This window comes from Silene latifolia, chromosome 2, assembly GCF_048544455.1.
Source record: "Silene latifolia isolate original U9 population chromosome 2, ASM4854445v1, whole genome shotgun sequence".
Classification (NCBI taxonomy): Eukaryota; Viridiplantae; Streptophyta; class Magnoliopsida; order Caryophyllales; family Caryophyllaceae; genus Silene; species Silene latifolia.
Genome location: NC_133527.1, coordinates 12,135,973 through 12,157,337, shown reverse-complemented (window position 1 = coordinate 12,157,337; position 21,365 = coordinate 12,135,973). Strand labels below are relative to the sequence as shown.

Sequence of the window (21,365 nt, the reverse complement as noted above, 5' to 3'; positions counted from 1 at the left end):
AATCCATAAGATTAAAAAGGCAGCTGTATGTTCACAAGAAAACAATCAAAAAAGATAAGATCCAACTTCCTTGCTTGAAGAAGAGTAATATGATCGTCAAACACTCAAACTATTTACTCTATCGGTGTCTTAAACTCTCATTTTTCCTTGGCTAATGTTAATCCATTTGAGGGTGGTACCGAAACTCGGTCCATTTTAATTAAAACTACATACAGCTTTTGGAAGTATTTGTCAATCCTGAACCAAAAGCATCTACCAAATTAATCGTATCTAAAACTAAATATGAAGTAGCTTGTAAGTTGTACGAAATAAAGTAAACGTAAATAATTTCATTTTCCTCGTAAATTTGGTATGAGGCATATTGCATGTCTCAGCAGGCCAGCAACTTTCTTCTTACCATATGTTGAAACTAATATTGTAGGGCAGAATGGGAAGGCCTAATGCCGCGGCGTTTTTCATTTCTGCCACTGGCGTAGATTCAGATTGTGAAAAAGTTGCAAGACAATGTTGCACATACAAAAGATCTCGACTAATCGTCGTTAAGAGCACTAATACGTTAATGAAGTAAAACAGCATAAGGACGCACTTGGAAGTTCGTTCCTCCAAGATTGTAGCTTTGCAGGATATGAACTAGAAGATCCCCAACTTTTATCGTCAAACCCATAAGTGAAATTCTCTCAAGAGCGATAACAAAAGCCCTTCACCAATTTCTGGTGGTGAATCTTGGTGATGTTTCCTCTCGGTATTCATTTATTGGCACGACACAGGTTACGAGATGTTCAGGTTGTCCAAGTTGACTTTTGAATTGATCCCCATGCTTGAAAGGGAATTAATCATAGCAAGGATATCAGCCTTCAACGCCGTGATTAATGCCTGGATGCCAAAATAATAAAATTCACAATCGAAAGAACAGTATATTACCGTCAAATATAAAACCTGTCTAAAAGGCAAATCAGATAAAGGGGTAAAGTGTTTAAACTAACTGGATCGGTGGAAAGTAAGCAGGTATGACTAGTTATAATGAGTACAAAGTTTGTGAAAATTCGTATGATTCTTGTATACCCTAATCAATGAAAAGCCGGTAATTGTACATGTGGGCCGGAATCCCCTATAAATAATACTCCTAAAAATCTTACAGAAAATGAAAATTACCAACTCTAGGGTCTTAGAAGGAAACTTCTCCTCGGGTACCTAGGAATTTTCAAGGTTCGTAATATCAAATGAAAAAATGAATATTTTATCAGGCGATTAGGTTGCATTGCACCATCAAAAGTTAGTAGTTACCCACACACCAATGAGAGGAACACAGCAACACAAAGGAAATAGGAAGAAACACAGAGGGAGTGGGGTTAACTATTGACTTCTTCCACATCAAGCAGTCAATTTTAAAATATGAATACACACATGAAACTAAATGACATACCTTTCGATCCTGTTTCTTTCGCGCCTTTATAACTTCTGCAGGCCACTCGTTAACCAGCTTGTTAAGTTCGGCAAGTATATCTTCCTGTTTTGAATCCGGAAAATTCTGACAGACACATAAAAGGTTATTCAGGATGCATCTTCTACCAAACAAAGTAGTGAACGGATACAACAAAGACCCAGATTTCACTTTGTAATTGTCACGAAGAAGGCATCAGAATATATGGAATGTAACAAATCGAATCACTAAACTGCTTACGCAATCAAACACTTAAACAGATACTAAACCGATCAGGTGGATCAAGTTCGGGTCCAGATTATACATGTTGGATACTTGGATCCGAGCACATGTTGGGTCATAGTCAAAATACGGGTCAAAATAGTTTGCATGCCTAATTTACCATTAGTAATACGAAGTATTTCATATGTGATACTGCGTATTGTTTTGCATTAATTATCTAATACTCAGTAGTAATTACTACTAGATCTTATCTTTCTTCATTTCTAATGAAGCCGGAGGCTCACTATTCTTTGATTCGGGAGTATGATGGAATAAAGCAAGATGACTAACTAAACTGGTTGCATTTCTTTTTATTGTGCAGTAACTGTCATTCAATGCACTTCTAGATGCAATTTTCATTTTGGCTATTCAGAAAGAGCCTCTCTTTGTCGCTATAGAAGGGCCAAGTTGCGTGCACTCCATGTATGGTGGAAGTTGGGTCCTGAATGAACATACTATATGTGTGACGTGTCTGTCAGAATTTTTCCTATCAGATACCAACACAACGAGTTAGATACAGCATCTCAGTGTCCTTGTTTATTTCTTTTAAAGTGTATGTACCAATGTACCATGCAAGAATCATGCTTCAATCAAAATTTTCAGTTTGTTAAGCACCTAACTCAAAAGTACTTCAGCAACAGGAGAGGAATTTATTAGCTCGTCCATGATCAGTTAGTTATTTAAAAAGGTGTTCTAATACTTTGTTTTCAAGCCCATCCCCAATAATTTGATGTCAGTTGTTTTGCTTACTACTCCGTACTTATAGCCATTGCTTTGTGTCACATAAATCTGACTATGTTTAGTCATTGTTGTGTTCACCGATAGCCCTATGAGCGTCACCTTAATCCTACTATGTCCCATGCGAAAAACCAGCTTATGTAACACCACATATCACTTCTATATAGAGGGGTTGCATATTAACCTGAGTAATCTCTTGAAGTATGGCAGCAGCATCGTCAGGCTTGCGCTCAAGTAAGAATCCCTGCACATTATGAATAGGGTAAAAAACCCAACTGGATCAGGCTAAATATACAAATCAATAGGCATACATGCACATCAATATACAGTTAAATCTCACATATGATCGCCAACATGATATTCTTCATAACACTTTCCAAAAACTTACTCTGTGACCGAAATATACTCGCAAGAAAAGAACCATGAAATTTCAGAAAGAATAGCATTACACAGCATCTATGTCCTTCCACTGCATTGAAAATTTGCAACGGGTTCCTTTGAACTTACCTACATTAAGTTTGTGCATAGTCTCCCTAAACTCCTAAAGAGACTATATTTTGCCCTTTTTATCATCCGCCTTTTGAGATTATTTCAACCTAGAATTGTGGAATTATAACTGATTAACAACCTTAATTACGCACATAAATTCGAATATGCAATATCTAACTAAGCAAGGTTTTTTAGCCATAGCACCATTTTAAGAGTCCTCATAGCATAAAGTGAGTCGCTTCGATAACTTCATTGTCATATATATGTATTCACTATCGCAATAGGTAAAGCAAAAGATTAGCTTCAAATTGTGGGTATGAATGATAAACCAAAAGGTCAACCATCAAACCATTACACATTGTCTTTATCAGGCTATAAGTATTTGACAAACGGAAGGGTAATACCTTACAACATGAAAACCCACTCCTGATAGTGTGCCTGTTGTACAGTTCTGATCTCAATTTCTCAATTTTCCACAAAGACTCAAGGTCACCTGCATCAAAAATGTGTTGCTATGCGTAAGTCTATTCAATGCCTCAATAAATGTTAAGAATTCTGGACAAACATGGAAAGATTTGTGTGGGATTTTATTGTTTTGGGGAGGTCTATGATTAGAACAACAAATGTACGGTGATGATTTAGAGACAATACTCAATTCGTAGCCCAATAATCTTATTCAATAAGTTTAAAAATGTATCCTTCAGAGTAATAATAAGGATTCAGAGTCACAAGACTGGAAATAAAACAATAATACAAAAACAAATTATAGGCAAAGTTAAATGGACCCAGAGACGAAAATTCCAACCTCTTCTAGAAGCAAAACCCAACCAAATGTCGAATGTAGTTTTTCGCAACTTAACTCCATCCTTATTAAATCTTCTCGCATACTTACATATCAACTCCCAGTTATCAGCATCATAACAAATGCTGCAATTTCATAATTACATATATCAGGCGCACTAAAAATAAGGAATGTACACAAGACAGCAAATCTCCAAGACTTCAACTATCAGATCTTCACAGGTCACTACACAGCAAGCAACTAGCACTTTAAGAGCGTAAAATTGCAGATGTATACTTCCATGAATTGGCACAATAGCAAACCTCCAAATCCACTTCATTCATATTTCAGAGAGTTAAATTCACATAATCCTTTGAACATCACACTATGATGTTAATTTCATGCCAACGCCAAAAGAATTGAATAAAGGAAGGCTGTGCTGCCTGGCTTTCGAGTGAATGCCTACCCACCAAGCATCCAACTCAATACGATAGAGCAAAGTTTGTAAGTTATACCCGCAAATAATGTCTGCTGTGGCAGGCTGCAACGGTATATCATTTTTCTTCATGTGGCTCATTATGTCTTTCATAAGGTTAACATCTTTCTGCTCCTTAGCATATGACTGCAGTATCAGAGAAGTCTTTAGTTCACATCTCAAAAGGTAAGTTTTCCTGAAGTTTTTTGCTGAGCAAGAACCCTACAAAAAGCCTGTGAACTTATACCAATAATTGGTTGGCAGATCCATCAGTAGGAGTCAAACCATACACATTATGCTTCCGTAAAGCTTTCTTTCCTGTAAGGGTATAGATAATGCATGTTCAGTTATAACATCAAATACTCAACCCAACCAAAAACTAAGAAAACATGGAATATGTATAAAAAAGAATCAACATATTTGACAATAAACCATGTAGAATTTTTTTATAAAAAGTCCTTTGTAAATACTTGAAAATAAAAAGTGTGTCTTGAAATTAAGATAGCGAAAGTTACAACATCACAAATCCAGAACCAAAACTAGAACATAACAAATTCTAGACAAATCAGAAAGATCTATTCCAGAAAACAAACATAATAGCAAATATTACGTCAAACAATCGTAAACCAAATGCTTAGGGAGGACACAGACAAATCACATAAAATAGAGGTTACGGCAACTAAAGCACATGTAGAGGCAAATTATCATATGAAGCAAAGAAGATATAAACATCAAACGCACAAGCTTAGAAAAAAAAAACTCCCATAAAAGAGCAAGACAAAAGAGCCGACATTGTCTAAGTTCACAATTGTCACAGTTGGAAGTTACAAGAACAGCATTACAAGTTTAAAACAACATAACAGTTAGTGAAATATAAACAGTGCATTTTCATTGGTTGGGGTGTAAGGTGGATATGGTACACCAGGTGTACCTAAAAAATTCACCCTAGTGCCTCAACAATTTGTTGTTATCCAAAATTTTGCTTTTCTAAGCTGTTAAGTTGTTCGTCACATTATGAAGGAACCACCTAACAAGCTATCTACAATTCCTCCATACTAAATTAAGGCACAAAATATTCTTCAAAACCATCCTATAACAGGTTCTTATTCCTTTTTGCTATGTGTTTTAAGCGCAATACAACAATAGTGCTCTTATGGTCCACACTTAATTACCAAAAATGTCATTTTAATTCTTGCTAACTTATTATTTAGCCGCTTAACCTGACTAACCTAGTGAAACAGCGCTAAATCCAAATCCTTGACACCACGTCCTTGTTGTCTCTCCTCCCACCTTAGCTAAAAAACGACAACCGAGCCAAACCTCACAATCCCACCCCTTTGTCATCTCTCATTGAGCTCCTGACCCTTCTTACCATCCTCCCTAGCCAGCCCTAACTTGACCTCCGACGTCCCCTATTCCCATGGTCCCCCTGCTGACCTCTCTCCTCCTTTCAACCTCCCCACTAATATTAGTCCCTTCAAAGTTCAACCAACCTATCTTAATTAATTCCTTCCTCTCAACATCTTTATCCCCCACCCCCATATGGAATTCTCTCTTTTGATCAACCACTCTCTGCTGGAACATCCCCCCCCCCCCCCCCCCTCCCAACTCATGCAACCTCCTTTCCTGACCTCGTACCTTGTCTCCTCTCTTTTATATTTCTTTAGGTGGATGGGTGTAGGGGAAAAAAATGACCAGCACAAGGGAGAAGGAGAACGGAGATGACTGTGGTGATGAGATAGGAGGTGGCAATGATGAACTGGCAGTGGGAGGGGGAGTGGTGGATGGTTATGTCTTAGGCAAATTATTAACTAGCCAATAAATTTCGGTTCAATAGTATCCCATATCCACTTGTTGCTTTTTGATTTTTTATTCCTCTCCTGAATCTATGTGCTCAAGTGAAAAGGGAACTTTACTCAGGGACAAACAGGGAGTAATTACTAACATAAAAGGTGGAGACCAACATTAAAGCTGAGTACTAAAATGGTTAACCCGCTTCTAAAAGTAACAGCCATCCTCAGCAACTTCCAAACATCATAAGCCAACTGCTATTACTTGATGTAAGCAGAATCAAAAGACTACAAACCATTCAACATTATGTATTCCTAAACTGAACAATCTTTCAAGACCTAGAGAATACTAAGCCTGACAAATACACTTTAAATAGCACTTCTTATAGCAGTACCAATTTCTGCCCTATTGAGGACCTAGCATTAAAACTTACATTCTCAATGTTTTAAGGAACTAGTTGGCGAGTATTGGCAATATGAAAGATGATGTACTTGCCAGTTAGTGAATATTGGCAACATAATCTGGCATCTGTGTATCTACCAGAACATGGGTAAGACTTACTTACCAATGTTTCAGGTCAAGTAAGTAAGTTTATAATGTCATACCATTGTTTCGCGGCAGGTAACAAAGCAAGCAGAAGAGGCATTTCTAGCAAAAGGCTCTTTTCAATTTCACTTTGAACCTTAAAGGCTGATGAAAAATAAGATATGCAGACTTAATTCATATTCTATAGAATTGAAGAAAAATTAGGTGAGCATTTACGATGTTGAGACAGTATGGTTTCCATAATGGCTCATGCTTAAGACTGCAAAACTCACACAGCAATCATTAAAAGCTAACACGCTCCCACCATAGACAAGGTAAGGTTGTCTTCCCCATGTTTAATGTTCTCTTAACAAGCACATGTAAAATCATTTGTTATACTACCTACACGGCTCTACTATGCCTATTAAGAAGATAAATAAAGAATAATAATCTAACAACCTAAAACACTATCTAGCTACACAGGTGAGTCAAATTTCATAAGGGGAAGGTGATTGAATCCTACTTATACTACCAATGCCTTTACTTTAAATAAATGAAAATTTAGTATTATAGTGAATTTGCCATAAGAATTGTGGACTGAGGAATGTAGTTCTTATAATGAAGCTAACTCAATTATAGGCACTTGCCACAAAACTCAATTAGATGCTGGTTACCTGGTGTATGGATTTCCAGAACTACCAAGGGTAATTATATTACTGTTAGGCATGATTTAATTCCTAGACAAAATAAGATACACGTTGGCAAAGAAACGCAAGGAATAGTACAGCAATAACAAGTCCAAAGCTAGATCTCTTCTCCATCAGTCCATTGGCAAAAACGTCAAGTTAGTGGCAGGCACCAGCATTCTTGGCATTGTGAGCTCGCAAAAACTCTTGGGAACAAATATTTTGATATCAAGATAAAGCAAATTTTGTTAATTTAAAAGCAACAAACTCCCAAATAAAGTAAAGGAAACACTACACATTGCTAGCAAAATAAACATAGTAGACTAGTAGTCCTATCAAATGTTTTTACATCTTCGGTAAGGTTTTCAATTCTTTTTAGACAAAGAATCTGCTAGTAAAATGCCAGTCCAAATACATGAATAGACTTTTTAACCAAATGCACTAACAGATACATAGCAATTGCGTTTGTAGGAATCTGGAAGTCAATAAAAAATGTCTTAATAAAAATACGATTTGAAGGTCACCATTCACCAGAGCAGCTGATGGTGATACGTCATGATCAGTTTAAATTTGTTGATGAATGAACAGAAAAAAGTACCTACCGAAATCCAGAGCAGAGGAACGAATGCACGCCTTTGTAACTTCTAGACATAGAGTAATATTGAAATTATCATGTATCCGAAGATATGACAAACGCTGAACCCAAAAAACAAAAAAAAGTGGTTAAATAAAGCCATGAATAAGAAATCCAAAGAGGAAAAATATCTTGCATATGATCAAGACATAAGGCACTAACGAATGTCCGAAGCTGTTCCAGGACATCAAATAACAACTTAATATCATCTGGCCCTTTACACTTTTTGACCATTGACCACAACCAAGCATTTGGAGGGCAAGACCTTTTGACCTTAATGGATTCAAGTATTTTGTCATGCAGTTCCTTCACGGCATCTGCGTATACAAACAAAGTACACATTATAACCTCCTCGCTTTCTATGGCTCTATATGTTTCATAATTTATTATTCCCTACCTGCATTAAATAGTTGTAAACACTATCCAGTCCAATGCCAACAGTTCGAGACAGTACCATAAATTAACCAACAGACTGGTCAACACACTAATATGACGAACTCAAAATCAGACATCATAAGAACAAGATTTGAATAATAGTTCTCATTCCATTTTGAAAGTAAAACTTGACAGAATTTACCTAAAATCAAGAAAGGCCATAACGTAAAACCTTAGTTTTGAAGTTGTGAGGACGTTCAGGGGGCAAGGCGTAAGGTGCCAAACAAAGGCGGGCTTCAGCCCTCATGCACATGAGGCTGTGTTACTCAGACACGCCGCCTCGTGTCGACGTGTCGGACACGTGTCGACGTGTCGGCGTCGGACACGGCTATTTGGGGTGAATTTTCCCGTTTTGTGGTCTAAATTTAAGTGTCGTGTCGTGTCGGACACCGACACGTGTCTGACACGCGACACGACACGGCAGTTAAGTGAAGTGTCGGAGTAACATAGACATGAGGTGCACAATTTTTTTGCACATAAATATTGTGCACTAGTACCTTATTGCGAATTTATAGAGCGCTAACAACTAAGTCAGAATACTGGGGAGAAGAGAAGGTAAAGTAGAAAAATTAGAAGAAAAAATATGGAGTTGAAATAGAAATGTGCGTCAGCACCTTATGCAGAAAGCGCAATAAAGGCACCCGAGGCATTTTAGCTAGTGCTTCACTGAGCCATGAGCTTAAGCATAGCTTAGGCACGGTTTTTAAAACTAAGCTCAATCTATTAGCGGTAGCCAGTAGAACACGATTAACAAAATCCCTCGGATGCACCGCCAAGATTATCTAAATAGACACTAGTCAAAATCTTTCAAGTTGCAGCATTAACCATATTCCATATGTTTCATCACTTAGATCATCACAACTAACTCAACCTACTAGTTCATCCAAATTCAGCAATCGAACATCGACTGTACTGATATATGAGGCATTAAAACCCTAAATAACTACTACATTCATCAAAAGATGACTACAACAGCTCAGAAAAGTTGCAAAATCGACAAATTAAAACACACCAATATTATCGCCATCCGCGGCCACGGGAACTGAACAAAACGACGCCGTATGCGACTTGGAATACCACAAATCGCCGGAAAAATTAATCCCGCTGATTCCGCAATCTCTTCCTATAATCAAATTCAAGTCAATAAATCAACAAATCATGAACATAAATCAAATAGACCAAAACTAAATGCCTCGAAATGGTACATTAAATGAAATTGATGAGTTACCAGATGAACTGAAGTGATGGAAGTTTCGAGATTGCTGAAATGAGGGAGAAGGATGAGAATGAGGATTTTCGGCGATGAAGTGAAGAATGGCGGCGCGTGGGTTAAGAACCCTAATTGTTCGGCGAGTTACGGCGGCGAATTGCATGATTTAAGGATTTGACTGCGGTGGAATTAATTGATCGACGGTGAAGATGGGTGGTGGGAGAGATGTGAAAGGGGGATAATGAGGGTTTAAGGAGAGGTTTTGTCTAAGTAAAGTATCATTTGTATTTTTTTTACTTTTTTGGTATAAATTATAATCAAAGCGTTTTGCTTGTGAGCTGAAGACGGTGGGATGGAAATGGAGTACCCTATAAATAGCGTCACTTGTATATTGTGAGAGGGGCATTATCCGTCCTCAGCTTGTGACGGACAGTATCCGTCTTTAATGAGATTTTGTGATGTATAATTGAGGGACTAACCCGATAGACAAATTTATTAATGTTGCTCTTGGTTAGTAGTAATACGATACGGGTGCGTGTTTAAGTGTCGGATTTGTCTATTTTATGAAAAATATCTATGTTTTTGGTTTAAAATTAAGGTTCCGAGTGTCCTACCTACATGGGAGTGTTGAATGTCCGACAGGAATACACGACATAATATTGAAGAGTCTAAGTAACATAGCTGATTAGTTGTATTTGAGGGATGCAATATCAAGGACTTCTTCCCAAAAAATAGATTATACGAGTAATTTACAAGTTATGCTTTTTGGAAGATGGTGATGATGATAAAATTTGTTTATTGAATTAAAAGAAATTATTGCTTAATATAAAATGGTGAATTGGTGATAAGTTCGAACTCGTGTCATAAAACTTTACTAGTTAAGTCAGGGGCGGATTTAGGGGGCCCGGGTGGGCACGTGCCCACCATGAAATCCTAGAAATAAATTTTTATAAGTATCTTAAGTATGCATCAAGCTACGGTAGAGTAGTTGGTAGAGGGAGTGTATATTCATCTCATAAGTACTGGGTTCGATTCTTATTATATAACAACTACTAAACCACTAATTCGCCCTTTTTTGTTTAGTTTCTACGACTTTAGGATAAAAAAATTTCTAAGTATTAAAATGTTTTTACGATAAAAATATAATGTAATAATTTTTTTTTACGGCGCTCCCCTTACACAAAATTCCTGCATCCGCCCCTGAGTTAAGTTAACTGATATTTTCAAAGATAATTTCAGATTGAATCTATTGTTTAATTTTATTTCTTAGTAATACGAAGTAATAACGTTATTAATACATTGGCACATGTTAAATCATGGAATCGGCATGTATCGTTGCATGATTATGAGTTATGACTATCGTTCAGCACATCGTAGATTACTCTTATTTTGCGTTTAATAGAAAGTATTTCGATTACTAAGAGAATTGGAGCAATAACATTTTGCGCTCTGATATACTCCTCCGTAGTTATTTGAAATATATTGATCGGATTTACAATTTGGATCTAAGTTTCAATTTTTCATAGTATGCATAAAGAAAAGGTGAGTTGTTTGCTGACACTCCGTACTCCATATCCCAGTGAATAATTTACATTTAGCTTTATTTTTCGCTATTTACCCTTGCTTTATTTTGTGAGCGAAAAATAAAGCTAAGTGTAAACTATTGACCGGAACGGAAGGAGTAGTTATTCGTTATGTATATCATGTATGACGAGAATAAGAACATTATTCGGAGCTCTCTAATATAAAAGGCGCAATGTTATCATTAACAAATTCTCGAAGAATTCTTTTACAGGTTACAGCGAGATTACGAAGGCTTGGCGTCTACTATTTACACCATCATCATGGATTAGAAATGTAATTTACAGAGCTCACAGCTATATATATACACACATACACCATCTGAAAGATAACTGGATTGAATTTACGAGGTCATTGCCCCAAATGTTGTATGTGGATCCAGTTCAAGGACAGAAGACGAGAGATCTTTAGACAATCTCAAGTTTCCCGCATTATCTGTTGATATGTAATTTGAAAGACGAGGACCAGTCACAATCTTGCAAGAATTCCACGATTCCGCCTGCAGATTGATGCCATAATAGACCAAATGATCTAACACACTGTTCCCTAAAACTGACCTGCACATGTCAAAGCAAAATGAGATGTTCCAACATGGTTAGGATACTCTGTATGAAATAATTTTAAAACATATGAAAACAAAATTAGTGCATATTTTGACGATACAATCTGCTTAGCTCTTCACATAAGATCATATCACATTAATAGTATTTGAATTGCTTTCATATGAATCGAGTTATCAAACTCCCCTATAGTATAGCTTTCTCCAAGAGAAAAGGCAGTCAAGAGTTAACAATAAGCCTTTCCGATTTTACCTGCTACATGAAGGATCTTCGCCAGAGGTATCACAGATCTTATCGACAGTATACATTAGACTTCCGAAATCAATGTTGTACAGCCACACCTGAAATTCAGAGCCAAATGAGTGCAGATAAAAAACGAATTCTAAAGAAAAAAGTAAGATGCAAGTCACACATGCAGTAGCTATTAATCACAAAATAATCTCAGATACTTCTGGCAAAAAAATTCGAGAACAGCAGTTAACATACCAAGAAGACATGAACTACTATTCATTAATACAACCTTGAACTTCCACAGTAAATTACTCTCGGTGTATAAATGTATAACCCATTAACCACAGTAAATACAACCAACACCGCAAGGTTCGCAACAGACAAATCCCTCAACGTAAAGCCTATGTCTTGATGTTCCAACTTCCAAGTATATGATTTATTCATAATTTCATGTATAAGAAGCTGCTGAACACCGGATGGACGGTGTTCGGACAAATTTTATGTAGCTCAGACTCACAAACATGCGTCTCACTTGGTAACATTCAGGCTATGGACCTAATTGGATTCATTCTCTTGACTCTCGAGATAAGATGAATAGCTGTACTCTATACGTTCTTAACTTAGCAAGACGTGTTGGCCATTCTAAGCGTCTTTTACAATCTCATTATCTAGTGGTGTGACGGTGTCTCAAAACCTAAGGTCAAGAATCTGATCAACTATGTCAAATTATGTCCTGTGCCCTTGTCCGTCTTGTATAGGGTGAAATGGGGTACGACAACAGTAAGTGGTGAGTTTGAGCATCGAAGGACAAATGTAGAGGGAGGCACATGCTTGTGTCATAAAGCCCGCTGCGTGGATTTTGATTCATAGTCATCCATCAAAGTATGTCACCATGTTACTCTTATCATATACGCCTTCACCAAATAAAAGGAAACTATACACAACCATTCTAATATCCCATTAGACTTCATTACTTACCTATTAAGATGGATCACCTCTACAATCATCTTCCAATATAAAGCCAAATTGGTTTTCTTAAACATTTATGTCATAAATTCTTCCTTGCTAAACTTCAGGCTTCATTTCATTTCTGGGGAGGAGGTATATTTAAGAGGGAAAAAAATTGTAGAAAAATAGGTTTCAGTTGGGGATAGAGTTCCAAAATAAATTTTCTTTGTTTAATTGTATAGAAAAGGAGCGAGGAAGAAGAGGGTGATGCCAATAAGATTGGTGTTTCATGGTTTCGGAAAGTGTTTCATGGTTTCAAAAAAAAATACACGGGAAAAAAACATTATTTTCCATTACAGATTTTTTTTTTTCAAATTCTGTTCACTCAAACCAAACACGGGAAAATAAGGAAAACATATTGAGATTCTTCAACCGTGTTTATCGAAACAGTCAACACGTCAGACAAAGTTACTCCCATATTGCAAATACAAAGAAACAGATTATGAATGACCCATAATAGACATTGCATTGAGAAATGTACCAACTGACTACGACTTCACAATATAATAAGTGCACACAGTTTAATGAATAATTTATACTTTTTATTCTATCATGCTTCAAAACCAAAAGTATAGTGATAAGTGAATAGTCTCCGATAAATCCCTTGATTAACGTACTAAATCATATACCCAGCACCCGAGATTCTTCACTTCATCATTATGATTCATTTGTGGTCGACAAATCACAAATTAATGTAGTAATTTGAAATGTAACATCATGAAGGTAGGTTCGATGAAATTGCCATTCATTATGTTTCACTGTTTATGCTATCAAATCACTCAATCGTCACATGCTTTTTTAGTTTAAACTTTAAACTAAAAGACTAAAACATACTCCGTATGAGGCATTAAGATATCACAATAGTCAAATAAACATACCTCTCTAGGGAAGTGATGGTACGTCTTCTGTGGAAATAAACGGTAGTATGGAGGCAAATGCGGCACCATATCATGTTCATGGGTGACACGAATTGTATTTGGAACATGTTGGGTATAATATGAAGCAAAAACTGCATTCCCAACACGAGGTTGACCAAAGGTCATAACCTGAATATTGTCGATATTATGATGTACCTGTCAACATAACAGGCACCTCAGATAAAATAAAATAAATAAAGGAATTCACTACCCAGAAACATGCAGCAGCTATAACAGCAATATAGAACTTGGTACAAATTGATTCTGTGACAGCTAATATACAGTGTTACAATGAGTGGGAAAAGAACACAAGGGAAAGAAGAAAGAGAGAGAGATCAGAAAAGAAAAGAAAAAATAAACAAAGAGAAAGGTAAAAAGCAGCCAAAGTATTGATCAGGTGAAACAATAATAAACATCAAGCAACTCTAAATCCCACAAGAAAAAGAGAGAGAGATTAAGCCTATGACAAAAGGACGGTAATCTCTTTTACGATACTGTATTACAGGATGAAAAGAGGGGAAACACATGCAAGAAAATAAGCCAAGTTATCACTCTCCCCGGACCCATCTGACATTTCTCCGTCACTCAACTACAAGTCATCGCTATACTGATTAACCACTTGTGTTCAGATCAACCCATGCAGCTCAACCTTATCTTAGCTTGAGCATCTCTTGTACCTCTCAAGCGTCAAATTATGTGTCCTTGCCTACAGTTCTTTCAGGCTGGAGAAACCATTTACCGGCATAAATCAATAACGCTTCATATTACTATTAAAGCGTGTATTTTTCATTTGAGGTTGTCTCGTTCATTATATCGCATGTCCATTCAACAATGACCAATCATTACCTCAGCCTCCCTCATTTTCATCCATTGGCCTGAATCCTTGAAATAATCATATCGAAAATCAAATACAATATTCACGAAAATTTTCCATAATTCCCAGAAGGAATTGCATTGATTACTTAAAATTATCAAAACTGAAAAATATACTTCAGATGTTGAGAATTTAAGGTTTTACAAACACAGAGGTCTGCAAGGAAGCCATTAGCATTCTGCTGCCAAAAAAAGTGACAAAGCAAAAGAATTTAACGCTCATTACCGCGAGATCAAGGGCACAAATGGCAGCCATAGCCCCTCCCATTGAGTGCCCTATCACGATGACGTCTAACTCACCAAATGACTTCTTTGCTCGTCTGATAGCATTTATGACTCCAGAGCGCAAGGTGGTGTTATGGTAAGCATAGTAAAATCCATGGTGGACCTACAAATATCAACAGATATGAATTCAAGTGACATGACTCAAGGGATCAAAACCCAAAACAATTAGACATGTGGCCTCAAGCCAGGTGAGTAGAACATAAATGACGTATTTACCATTGCATCAGACATATCGGGATAATTTAGATCAAGCTGTTTCCAGTACAGATCTTCAACCCAATTCTGTATGCTGCAGAACAAAAAAAAAATAAGGCTATTAATGTTACAGTTCATAATACAGATAGAACTAAAAAAAATTATGCATGAAGTTGTGATACGTTATCTAATATCTACTACTGAGTGGCAAATCATGAGGCAGATTACCATCAGAAACAACATTACCCTATTGGCTCAAAGTCTCCGGCCAGAGGAGTAGGGGAAAGGACCTAAGCAACTTTTCTCTTGTGTCGAAACACAGAGAAGATGTTTGCAGATACCATGCTAGAATTTGTATTGAGATTGCTCTAATTGACTGTTACATCATACTATAACTTGAGCATTAGTATACTTTTTCATTATTCGAAGTGTCACATCTCATAAATCAGTCAATTGCTGCACTTTATAGAACTCTACATTTTAACTAAAATTTGTTCAGAATACATCGACCCATATTCATCCCCTCGATTTTGGACACAGCTCCTGTATCTTAAAATCAAAACCATGCCGATTCTGGCCCTCACATATGTACCTATATGACTATACCTGTATTGGATACCCTACCCCGAAAATCGGTATCACTAAAAACTACATTACTCCAATACATCACTATATCGGCGAGACGCTTGTTCAGAAGACTCCATTACTTCTCCAGATACTATGAACGGTCTCACCTGTACTGTTTCTCGAAGCCATTATGATATGCAGTTAAGCAATATGTACGTCTGTTAGCAGTGATGGAAGAGGGTAGTAAAAAAAATCATGTGCGAAGAGTTTGCCATTGTGGGTGTGAAATTGGTTTTTGCTCTCTAGGAGAGAGTGCAAATGGATGCAGGATTTGGAGGGTAAGGGACGAGAGTGAAAGAGAAGGGGACAACTTTATTTGTTTGCTTAGTGAATTGAGTATATGAGTAATTGGAGGGGAGGAAAAACACATCCCTCTATTTCCCTCCCAAAAGTCAACGTAAATTCTTTTCCACACAGAAAAGATTAGGAAAGGAGATACCCAAGCTTAAAGTAACAAAGTGTGCCTCTGAGCGTCTTGTGCACGCCATCTCGCCTAGCGTTTGTGGAGCAATAACATTTGTGCCATATAATGACTAGCACTTAAGTATGCCACATGAGCGCGCTTTTATAAAAATAACTTGTAAAGCGTGGACAAATATCCATCATGGTTGTGAAAATGGATATTGGCCATTCATAATCCAACTAGTTAATTTGCTTGGATTTGAGATGGTTATCCATGAAGTACACAAGCAAATCATCATTTGTTCAGTTATAAGGTTAATATTCAGGTAAGTCGGGAAAAGAGCACTAGGCAAACAACAAAAAGGTTGTGCTGGCGGGTAAACTGGGATGATGACCAAAAAGACTTTGAGCAGATCTTGTTAATGGGAGAAACATCAAGATATTGTCTTATTAGTTCTCATCCACCATCAAATGAAGTTTGATATAGCAGCAAGCCATAACATGTGAAACTGGTTTCTTAACATTTAGAAACCGGAACCGTAAGAGTCAAACAACCAATTAACAGAGTGTGACAAAGAGACTCAAACAAACTGCAGGAGTATTCAAAAGTAACATGGAAGTTATGTTAACCTGTGTTCCTGAGTTCCCCTAAATGCAACTATTACAGCGTTGAGATTTTGTGCAATGCCAACATAAGCCTGCAGAAAACATACAATAAGATTGCAACGTATTTTCAGAATCTGAAAAAGAATAAGGCACAAACACATTGTCAGATGACGAGAAAGTTAATGAAAGGCTTACCTGCAAGCAGTGCTGGACATCAACTATCAGCTCTATGATCTCAAATCCCTGTATCATTACAAAGAGCCCTTTTAATATAAATATACCATGGCAGAACCAACTCATTGATAAAAGTGAATAATGATCAAGAAATTAAAAACCTTTGTCATGCCATTACATCTTGAGCATGTCCAAGTAAATAGCTCTGTCAAGTCTGACTCATAAACCTGTAGACGGCAAAGAAGTCATCCAATCAGACTGTCAATTGCCTTTGAATGCTACCTTAACAACACAACAGTTACATATGAATTCACTCTTCAGTAGCCCGACTGTAAACTTTGCTACTTCTTAACACAAACTTTGTGACTTCAAGTAGATAACATTAAATTAAAACATTAAGGCATGAGACGTTTGATTGCTGTCATAGTGCCGTTACACAAAATCAAACAATCAGTCTCTAACAAAGTACACGTCTATAGTCCGATGACTAATAGATCCTGCTGTTATTAGCAATGTTCCAGAAATAAGCCCAATTTAAACAAAATCATCAATAAAAAATCTAAAATACATATGCTTCAAAATGCTGTTTTACTGCCACACAATTATGAACTTCAAAAATTGTGTTCCAATTTATGCAGTGTCATGGATGTATTAAGGAGCATCCGATATCATATTGATACGGTAAATAAAGAATGCAGTCTTTTAGCTTTAAGCTATTTCCCCTAGTTAGAGACAAGTTATATGGTAACGGTATGCAACATTAAGAATTGATATTTTTTTAGCATCATGATCAAGTAGATCAATTCATCGTAAGCACGCTATTATATAAATTTTACTCTTCTATCATACAAAGAGTGAGCCAAGAAGATACCTTGACCTCTAGATTTCAAAGGTGACCTCCACCATACCAAGATATGTTACACATCAGTGTGTCGGACACTCTAATTCCAAAAAATTATGATACTCAGATATTGTCTAGGACATGTCTTGACTGTAAATATAGATAATGATACGACACGACTCTCCAACATAAAATTTTACAGGACATTAAAAAACTACAACTACAATAGAAAAAATAAAATCTGAAGGGTGATAATTATACTAACAGATGAAAAACAGAAAACTCAACTATAATGTCCAAATAAAGGTAAAAACTGATTGTGTGATTGTTCCAAAGATCCCAAATTGATTGTCTACAAAATTATGTTGTTCCAAGGATCCCATAACTTATCCTAAACAACAATTGATTGTCTAAGAAAATATTTAACAATAACAAATCCAACTAAAATGTAAAAAGACTACTAAAACAACAAATATTAAGTGTCCAAAACTTCAATTCAACTGTATCCCCATCTCCCAGTTGAAGACAACATGTCTAATTTTGGATAATTGATAGAAAATTCTACCGATTTGGGAATGTATGCATAAATATCATATTTATCTCCTCGTAAATAATAGTATGAAATGATAACATAATCAATATCAGTATAATTGAATAATAATATGATAAATATATAAGGAAATATTTACCATGGAAAACTATTTATTACTCATCTCTTGTCTAGTTGAAGAACGGTGGTTACGAGAAGCTTAGTCAACTCGTTTGCTCTCCTATAATATTGATTCCTACTAACGGTTTAAATGTTGTCACATTGATTCCAGTTATATTCATAAAATAAACATATGATAAATGCAAGTGACTAAGTTCTTTGTGTGAGCATATCTAAAAGGGTTGTCATCAATTATGACTTGAATTAAAAATTGATAGGTAGAATGTTTAACGAACTCTTATCAAATCATTGTCGACAAACAACTTTTGAATGTCATTTACATATTCACAAAGGAATTAAGACACTTACATTCTTCAAAATAGTCTCAACTCTACAAAGCGACAAATATTTCTTATATCCTAACATAATTTACCTATTTTAATTTAAGCGTAATCTTCTAGCCATATTAAACTTCATGTTGAATAGTTGTGCCGTGTCCGCATCTATAGTTACAACCAAACGGCATTGACCCTATCTGAGGGTCATAGTTGTTTTGTAAAATTGCAGTGACCGACACTTATTTTAAAAACCGTTAATGTAAGTTGTTACACCAGTCACGAAAAAAGGAGCATTAGATGAGGTAGATCTATATAATAACATCTTGTAATAATTACCATAAAGGTGGTTCATGAAATACTTACAGCAGCATTATACTGGACCAACATTTGGGCCAGTGTGTGATTGTAATGGGGAAGCCGATTATCATCCTTGACCTTGAGCTCTGTTCAAGAAAATAACGGAGTCAGAAAGACAGCTAACCCCACCTAATTTATCAGCACACAACCAGAGGAGCAGTTAATACGTAACGCCACCCTCACAAACTCCATCACATACTATTGCCAACAAAACAAACTATACCACTAATAAAGCAACCTTAAACACATTCAACCTCACAACTATCATTTTAAGATACAATAAACAAATTCAAGAAGAACAAGGGTAACATCCAAAAATTGAGGACATTGTTGGTAACAAAATTTATAACCCTGCCTTGATTAGCTTGGCTTGTTATAGGACACTGTTGGTAAGAGATCAATAGCTTACAAAGCCCTAATATAAATTGGAGTCTATTCAAGCTGGTAGCAGATCAAGTGAAGCTCGCGTCTCATGGGCTAATCAGACAGTATTCTGAAGCGCAAATACAGCATGTAAAGTCCCTAAGAAGATATTTAAAAAATCACCGGGACAATGAGAAGAAAAGTCCATCTTTATGTAATCAAGGGCAAGTATAAGTGTATAACCCACTTCTGATTATCAAAACTCCAACATTAATATTATCAGAAGGAAATCCCATTACGTAAAAGGGTTGTATGTATCAAGTTAGAAGGAAAGTGCATCTTTATGTAATCAATGGCAAGTATAAGTGTATAACCCACTTCTGATTATCAAAACTCCGACATTAATATTATCGGAAGGAAATCCCTTGGCAAAAAGGGTTGTATGTATCAAGTTAGTCTAGGCACACTTAAGTTGGAATTGATGTTTAAGCAATAATCAGAGGTATTTCGGAATTGGTATGGATCGCATAATTCTTTACGATATCGCAACGTCTAACAGTAGTGAAAGGTATTGTCTGCAACTATCTTCCAGAATTTTCAGTAAAATTGTTTCTATACTATTGTTTATATTAAAACTCATCTACAGAGATGCATAGAACATTCCCTTCTAAGTCTCTAACACCCCCAATATTAAGTCCAAAAGTACCGCGTATTTCAAGAAGAATCTCAACATTAATTAATCTGTATATATTAGTTGGTTTAGCATATCATCATTCGGATTATACCCACTAACCAAACTTGTCTATGTCAACACTACCTTAGTGGTTCCTATTATCGACCATCCTGGCACCCGCCCATAGCCAGACAATAAGTCCGTCTGTGCAAAGCAGTTCAAGACGACACATGATGAAAATTGCCTGATAATTGCATTAACCGAAAGTTACTTCACGATATAGGAACCGCTTACATTTGAACCAACTCCTGTTCCTAACGAAACGCAAAATCGAACACAAACAATGCATACCTAACATCAGAAACAATAGGTCTCTCTTGTGACGGATATATCCGTCACAAACTTGTGACGGGTCAAGTACCACTCAAACTACCTCATCATAACCCTAAAACCATCATCTCAATCTTATCTTTCACCAAAATTGAACGTAAAACTCACTTTTTCACAGCTGAAATAGCTAAACTGCATAAAATCGATTCCGGAAAATACATGCAAAGTATAATACGATCAATTGAAATTGAAGAAATAAGTAGCTGAATTAGCAAGTAAGATTATACCTCTACAATAACAAACTCCAAATAAACCTAAAATCAGCAACATCATTAACCATCTACTTCGCTCCATAATCTGCGATCAAAATCAATTAATCAAATTACTTCAGAAAAAACATAATTCGATGAAGAAATTAAGCAAATTGAAATCAGTAATAAAAATTACTCACTTAGAGTTAAATTAAAAGTGGAATAGTAGAATTGTTTGCGTAAATTGGAAGAATAATTAGGGTTGTTGGAATTAATTGGGGAATGGGGGTTGAATTTGTCGTGTACGAAGTTTAATTGCTTTGGGGGTTTTCTCTGTCGATGATGATGATGATGATGATGATGGGAGTAATTTTAAGTTGGGAAAGACGGGAATTATATCCGACTGATTATTTAATTGTTATTACTCCGTTTTCTGTACGTAAATGAGTAATGCCTAAACTCTAAATTGGCCTTTCGAAAAAAAAAAAAAAAAAAAGAGAGATAAGATGGTTTTTCAACAAGTTGGATTTATTCGATGTCAGATGCGGATTTGAATGGGATTATTATATGAAATGAAATACGACTAAAATAATTATCTTGTTTTTTTGTTTGTATATTGATATAATAGTACTTTTTTC

The 21,365-nt window shown here is 36.2% G+C and overlaps 2 protein-coding genes across 2 annotated transcripts; both read right to left on the bottom strand.

Annotated features, from left to right (window-relative positions):
- Nucleotides 1-314: 314 nt before the first annotated feature.
- LOC141642279 (uncharacterized) lies at nucleotides 315-9,810 on the bottom strand. The gene is made up of 11 exons (XM_074451039.1): nucleotides 9,485-9,810; nucleotides 9,269-9,379; nucleotides 7,984-8,138; nucleotides 7,790-7,883; nucleotides 4,433-4,503; nucleotides 4,226-4,332; nucleotides 3,735-3,856; nucleotides 3,334-3,422; nucleotides 2,625-2,684; nucleotides 1,424-1,528; nucleotides 315-873 (listed from the first exon to the last, which is right to left on the bottom strand). Exons 1-11 carry the CDS (start codon nucleotides 9,627-9,629, stop codon nucleotides 769-771), a joined length of 1,164 nt encoding a protein of 387 aa, XP_074307140.1. The 5' UTR covers nucleotides 9,630-9,810; the 3' UTR covers nucleotides 315-768.
- A 1,396-nt stretch (nucleotides 9,811-11,206) lies between these two features.
- On the bottom strand, nucleotides 11,207-21,164 carry LOC141642278 (lipase-like). The gene is made up of 11 exons (XM_074451038.1): nucleotides 20,928-21,164; nucleotides 20,764-20,833; nucleotides 19,117-19,196; nucleotides 17,087-17,152; nucleotides 16,947-16,994; nucleotides 16,776-16,843; nucleotides 15,138-15,210; nucleotides 14,863-15,024; nucleotides 13,725-13,919; nucleotides 11,860-11,948; nucleotides 11,207-11,604 (listed from the first exon to the last, which is right to left on the bottom strand). Exons 2-11 carry the CDS (start codon nucleotides 20,828-20,830, stop codon nucleotides 11,391-11,393), a joined length of 1,062 nt encoding a protein of 353 aa, XP_074307139.1. The 5' UTR covers nucleotides 20,831-20,833; nucleotides 20,928-21,164; the 3' UTR covers nucleotides 11,207-11,390.
- Between the last annotated feature and the right edge of the window lie 201 nt (nucleotides 21,165-21,365).

What these genes read in the sequence shown, in the direction of transcription:
- LOC141642278 (XM_074451038.1), bottom strand. Translation starts at nt 20,830, where the DNA reads ATGGAGCGAAGTAGATGGTTAATGATGTTGCTGATTTTAGGTTTATTT. An exon ending in TGGTCCAGTATAATGCTGCT is followed by an intron (nt 17,153 to 19,116) that starts GTAAGTATTTCA and finishes TGCCGTCTACAG; the next exon opens with GTTTATGAGTCAGACTTGAC. An exon ending in ACCATCACTTCCCTAGAGAG is followed by an intron (nt 11,949 to 13,724) that starts GTATGTTTATTT and finishes TCTGAATTTCAG; the next exon opens with GTGTGGCTGTACAACATTGA.
- LOC141642279 (XM_074451039.1), bottom strand. Translation starts at nt 9,629, where the DNA reads ATGCAATTCGCCGCCGTAACTCGCCGAACAATTAGGGTTCTTAACCCA. An exon ending in TTCCTCTGCTCTGGATTTCG is followed by an intron (nt 4,504 to 7,789) that starts GTAGGTACTTTT and finishes ATACCCTTACAG; the next exon opens with GAAAGAAAGCTTTACGGAAG. An exon ending in TACTTCAAGAGATTACTCAG is followed by an intron (nt 1,529 to 2,624) that starts GTTAATATGCAA and finishes TGTGTCTGTCAG; the next exon opens with AATTTTCCGGATTCAAAACA.